Genomic DNA, 6135 nt, shown 5'->3' with positions numbered 1-6135 from the left:
AAAAAAAAAAAGAAAAAGAAAAAACATGGCCGGGTGCAGTGGCTCATGCCTATAATCCCAACACTTTGGGAGGCCGAGGCGGGTGGATCATGAGGTCAAGAGATTGAGACCATCCTGGCCAACATCATGAAACCCTGTCTCTACGAAAAACACAAAAATTAGCTGGGTGTGCGCCTGTAGTCCCAGCTACTCGGGAGGCTGAGGCAGGAGTATCACTTGAACCTGGGAGGCGGAGGTTGCAGTGAGCCGAGATCGCGCCACTGCACTCCAGCCTGGAGACAGAGCGGGACTCTGTCTCAAAAAAAAAAAAAAAAGAAAAAGAAAAAGAAAAAGGAAAAACAGCACGATTGAGAGGTCCTGTTTGCTTAGGGCATTATATGCGTGCCTTCACGGGACTGACACCTGTGAGTTAGGCACATTTTTATTTTCGTCTCAAAGATGAGGGACTTGAGCTTACAATGCAGAGGGAAGGTCAGGGGCCCCAGCCCAGCTGAGACCACTCGGCAAAGCTGTGGCCAAGCCCCTTGGGCAGGATTTGATTGGCTGGAGCCCAGAAGGGGAGCCAGAAGCAGCTAGGGCATTTCAGCGGTTCTCACACTCCAGTCCTAATGAAGGCCCGAGAAAGGGCTTGCATCCTTCTCCAAGGGCAACTTCTGGGCATTTAAAATGTTTCTACTGAAAATTCAGTCTTAACCCATTCATGAAAAGTACTGGCTCTTCCTTGGCTGTGGCCCTAGTTGTATTCACCAAATAGAAAAGGCAGCTTCACAAAGGCGCTGCCGGCTCTAGGAGGACCCGGGAAAAAGTCTCAGGGTCTGCAGGATGCGCCAGCAGGCAGGAAGCTCATTGAAAGCAATTTGGGCACTGCCCCCCACCCCCGAGTGGCCTTGCTCTGTGCCAGGCGCTGCCCGCATCGCACCATTTAACTGCCCCGTGAAGCAGGTCGTGTCGTGACCGTCACTTCACTGTTGCCGTTTTTGAGAAACCTGAGACAGAGGCAAAGTCACCTACTGAGGCTCACTCAGGGGCAGAGGTGCGCTTGAACCCTAAGCCCTGCCTGTTTCACTCCAAAGTCTGCCTCTTATCTCTAAGAGACTCTGCCGCCTTATTTAGCGATGTAGGAAGTGGACTAGACTGGGCACAGCCTGGGCCATCATCACTGTCACACAGTCACCGCAGGGAGCTGTGGACCCGGGGCATCTCAGAGCCAGGAGGCTGATGACCACGAGGTCCTCTGAGGATGACCAGTGCTGAGGCTTTTCCCCGCATTTTGTGTCAGGTCTGATTTGCACAACCAGAGGTATTCGTATAGAACCGTGCCTTTTTTCTGTTTTAAAAGTGACAAGGGCTTGCTGTGTCACCCAGGCTGGAGGGCAGTGGCGTGATCAAAGTGTACTGCAGCCCCAAACTACTAGGCTCAGGTGATCCTTCCATCTTAGCCTCCCAAGTAGCTGGGACTACCGGTGTGCGGTGCCACACCTGGCTAATTTTTTTAATTTTTATTTTTAGAGATGGTGTCTTGCTATGCTGCCCAGGCCGTTCTCAAGGGATCCTCCTGCCTCAGCCTTCCAAAGTTCTCGTGTTACAGATGTGACCTACCCTGCCCAGCTGGAAGTATGACTTTTGATTCTGGAAAGTTCTGCTCAGTGAAGAGATGTTCGTTCAAATGTTAAAACTACAGCGGTGGTCTGTGTGTCGGGGGCGGGTAGTTCTGAAACGCAAGGTGAGGAATTTCGTTTCCCAGCCCCTCAACTGTGCCAGCACAGTTATGAAGGGGTGCTGAGATTTCATACAGGACACTTGGAAAAATATCGACTCCTTGTGAAAATATGAAGTGTGAAACTTAAAAAGAAGGAATTCTACTTTCCTTTAATTGCCATTTAATGAAAATATACTGCTAGGGAGCAGCTGCTGCCCAAACAGATGTATACAGGTTCCCTTCGGAATCTTGTAACACTGGGAAAAAAACCCATTTTTTTTTCTCTATTGTCAAACTCTTGAACAGCAAGAAATAAAAAAAGAATATTTTTCCCCTTGACAAACAGGAATTTCTGATACCATGTTAGTCACAAACCTTAAATTCGAACTGAGCCCAGGGATGAACCCCGAGAGAAATGGTGATGGGGTAGATGAGTGGACGGGCTGGGAGGGCCGGGGTCGGAGGTCGCTGAGGTCCCGTTTCTGTGGCTGAGTAGCAGGTGGTACCGCCCTCTGCCCTTCTTAGTTTCCCCTCTCAGTGGGCAGATGCCTGGCAGCCCTGCAGGCTGGCATGAGGTGAGGGTGGGCCCTGCCCTGGGGGGTGTGCCTGCCAGCAAGCGCTCCGTAAATCACACCATCAGCCTTGCCGGGACGGTGGCTCTACTTTCTACCGCATCTTTCCTAAGTTGTGAATTCCACGAATTCGAAAGTTCCCAGCTCTAGCTGGGGACCCTGACGCAGGTTTGGCTTGGCCACCTTGGACCTTCCTCCTCCGGCTCCGCGGCAGGCTGGCCAGCCTGAATTGTGTGTGCGTCTGTAAGGCAGCCATGAATAATGCATGTGGACTGATTATGTAAATCTGCAGGTTTTCTTTCATTTCTAGCCAGTGCATGACAATGGGCTTTTTGGGGCCCTCTGCTGTCCCATTCTGTGGTTTGGTGTCTGTGCTGTGGGCCTGGCCTGCCAAGCTCTGGGGGACGCTGCCTCACTGCCTCAGGAAGGAGTGAGCTCTCCAGCGGGCACATCAAAGGACAGCTCAGGCCTCTGTTGCTGCCAGATTTCCCAGGCATGGCACTGCGTGAAAGGAAACCATCCCCTGCCCGAGGCAGCCCCACGACATGTGCAGACGAGTAGGGGGTGGGCCGTGATGTTTAATTCAGAGTGGTGAGTGCTAGAAAGGCCATGTCCAGAGCAGGACGCCGCCTTCCTTTTTGGGGCTGCAAGCCAGGGAGCCTGTGGTCTGCAAGGTTTGTGGGATGAAGGCCAGGCATCTGCAAGGAGCTCACCTGGCTGGTAGAGGGGGTACCCTTCCCCGGGGGCTTGCCCCTCTCTGAGCTCAGGCAAGCAACACACACATACACACACACACACACACAGCATCTCACACAGGAAACCCTTATGCACACGGCACACACGTACACACACATACACACACACAGGAGCATGCACACACACATAAAAGCTAACAGTTACAAGGAGGGGGACTCAGGGCCAACCCCGTAGAGAGCAGGAGAACTGTGATCAGAGGGATCTGGGGTCAGGTCCCAGCCCTCCTTACCAGCTACCGTGTGCAGTTGGGCGCCTCTTAACTCTCTGAGGTGCGGTTTCCTCATCTGTAACATAGGGATCATCGTACCAGGCAGGGCTATTAGAGGCATTAAGAAGCCCGATCATGGCTGCAAAGCTCAGAGGAGCCCAGTGCCTGGGCTGGAGATGGTCACGAGGTGGCAGCGGCTGTGGCTCTTTCCCTGGCTTGCCTGACCCCAGCCTTGGGATCTGCTCTACCTTAGGTGAGAGGGAAGGAAAGGGAGAGTCTGGCTCTATGTAGAAGTCGCTGTTCCAATGCCCTTTGGGCTGCAGGGGTGGATGGATGAATATGGAAACTGAAAGGTAGGCAGGGAAAGCCCCTCTGCCCGGAGCTTCGGAAGCTGCCTGGGTGCTGTCATGTGTGCCTTGCTGTGGGGAAATCTTCCAGTAGGTAGACCCAGCACAGTATGTGTTTGTGTGTGTTGCCTGTCTGAGGCAGGACTCACCCAGGGGAGTGATCATAGGCAGCATGGGTCACAGCAGCGTGGGGAAGGCAGCATTCACCAGCTGGTGCCAGGCCCTGGGCAGGTGCTTCAGAGATAGGACAAGCCCCCTTACCATCTGAAACTACTTGGCTCCCGAGTTTCGACAATAGCAAGAGTGGACAGCAGACAGCGAGGGATACCTGCATTTTTTTTTTTTTTTTTCTGAGATGCAGTATTGCTCTGTTGCCAGGCTGGAGTGCAGTGGCACGACCTGCGATCTTCCAGGACATCCATCTGCCCATCCTCCTGTATACGCCTCAGTCCCTCCAGACTGCAACTCTGCCTCCTGTCTGTAAGACAGGTCTTGCAGAGTTATTAGAACAAGGGTTCAAATGATTCCCTTGCTTCAGCCTCCTGAGTAGCTGAGACTACAGGTGCGTGCCACCATACCCAGCTAATTTTTTGTTATTTTAGTAGAGACGGCGTTTCACCAGCCTGGCCAGGATGGTCTCAATCTCCTGACCTCATGATCCGCCTGCCTCGGCCAACCAAACTGCTGGGATTACAGGCGTGAGCCACCGCCATGGGCCAATGTCCGCATTCTTTCATCCTCACCACCTGCCTGCGAGGCAGGGGCTGGAAGTTTCCATTTACTAATGAGGAAAGCAAGGCTCAGAGAGGTGAAGACACCTGCACAAGATTGCACAGCTATAAGTGCATGGATTTGAACCCAGGACTGGCTGACTCCTGTGCCATGTTACAGATGAGATACCAGGGTGTGTGTGTGTGTGTGTGTGTGTGTGTGTGCATGTGTGTTGGGAGGGAGATCCATTTTCGCTGGGTCACCAGCCTGACATTGGAATCTTGGTTTCTCAAGCCAGTGCTATTTCCAACTATGTGCCAGGGAGCGAGTCTCATCCTCACGCCTTTCCTCTGCGGCTCCTTCAGCCGGGAATGTCCACCCTCTTGTCCCTTTGGTGGTGAAGCTCCAGCCTCCTTTGTGGTCACTGGCAGCATCCTGGCTTTGGCAGGCCCTACCTGCATGCCCTAGTCAGGCTGAGTGCCCTCCCTGGATGGCACAGCCCTGGCACCCTTCAGCTATGAAATCCACCCGAAGTCAGCTCTCTGTCTGTCTGTTCCACACTAAGGGATATGTTCTTCCAGGATGTCCATCTGCCCATCCTCCTGTATACTCCTCAGCCAGCTATTCATCCATCTGTCCATCGATCGACCTGTCTGTCCTTCCACCCATCCATTCACCAAATATTTATTGGTATCTACTGCATGCCAGGAACTCAGAATAGTGAACACAAATCTCCACCCTCTGAGAGTATCCCCAGCGCCTGGCAGAATGATATAAACAAACAACAGCCACCATTAAAAGAAATACAGATGAGCACCATGAGTCTCAGAGAGGTTAAGAAGCCTATCTAAGGTCACACAGTAAGTGGCAGAGCTTTGGCCTGTCTGATGCAAAAGCTACCCAGTTACCTCCCATGCGTTCTGCGCCACCTGGAGCCTCCAGGAACCTCCCCTGGCCATTTCTAATGGGAGCTGCGGGGCAGCCTGGGAGGTTCCGCCCTGGGCAGCAGCACCTTACCTTCTGCTGCCGGATGGCCCTGTTGATCCTCTTCTCCTGGCACAGCTGGTGCTCCGTGCGTTCCAGGGCCTCCTTCAGCAGGGCCTTTTCTTCCACCTCTTTGTAGATATCATCCTCCAGCTTTGCCACCTGCGACTGGTACATCTCAACGGACACTTTGCTCCGCCTGGGTGCACAGGAGAAAGAAACGGTGTCTCCTTTTCCCTTATCTTTCCCATTCATCATCCATGTGCCAGACCTGGAAGTCTCTCAAAATACATCCACAGCGGGGGCGCTCGCTCACGAGTGTCATCACAAGCAGGACAGCATGATGAAGATTTGGGGCCCAGAGAGCGGAACAAGCCGCTCATCCGTCGAACGTGTGCAGCAGGAGGGGATAAAGGATGTGACCAGCCCTCCTGGCGTTCCGGGGAGGGGACTGTGACCGAAAATACGATGGAGCTGTCAAAGCTACACAAGTGGGAAACCGTAAGTCCGGGGTCACAAGAGGTGCAGCCTGCACAGAAAACAGTTCACAGAATGGGGAAACTGGGGCTTCTGCAGCTGCGATCTCAGGGACAGAATTCCCTCTGCCAGACCTAGTGTGGCCTCCCTGTTACCCCTCTGACACGTGAGGTATTCCACACTCGGGTCTCGGTCCAGGCCTACGTGTCTGCCACTAGCCTGAGTTTAGCCAAGAGAAGGAAGGCCTGGGCCTTTTCGTGGGGGTGTGGGGGTGCCGAGGTGCCCAAGCTGGGGACGTGGGGGTGCCGAGGTACCCGAGCTGGGGACGTGGGGGTGCCGAGGTGCCCGAGCTGGGGACGTGGGGGTGCCGAGGTACCCGAG

General features: G+C 53.7%; 1 protein-coding gene across 14 annotated transcripts in view; it reads right to left on the bottom strand.

Annotated features, from left to right (window-relative positions):
* FHAD1 (forkhead associated phosphopeptide binding domain 1) overlaps positions 1-6135 on the bottom strand; it is a 162584-nt gene that overhangs the window by 12833 nt on the left and 143616 nt on the right. For all 14 annotated transcript variants that reach the window (XR_005196334.1, XR_005196336.1, XM_017504765.2 and 11 more), the window contains one exon: positions 5311-5476. Coding sequence is in view for 12 of the 14 variants with exons in the window: in XM_017504765.2 (XP_017360254.1) it covers positions 5311-5476 (166 nt within the window). In the remaining 2 variants the exon portion in view is untranslated. The remainder of the gene's footprint in view (positions 1-5310; positions 5477-6135) is intronic.

This window comes from Cebus imitator, unplaced genomic scaffold (genome assembly GCF_001604975.1).
Source record: "Cebus imitator isolate Cc_AM_T3 unplaced genomic scaffold, Cebus_imitator-1.0 Scaffold15, whole genome shotgun sequence".
Classification (NCBI taxonomy): Eukaryota; Metazoa; Chordata; class Mammalia; order Primates; family Cebidae; genus Cebus; species Cebus imitator.
The sequence above is the reverse complement of the archived record's forward strand: the minus strand, read 5'-3'. Positions and strand labels throughout refer to the sequence as shown.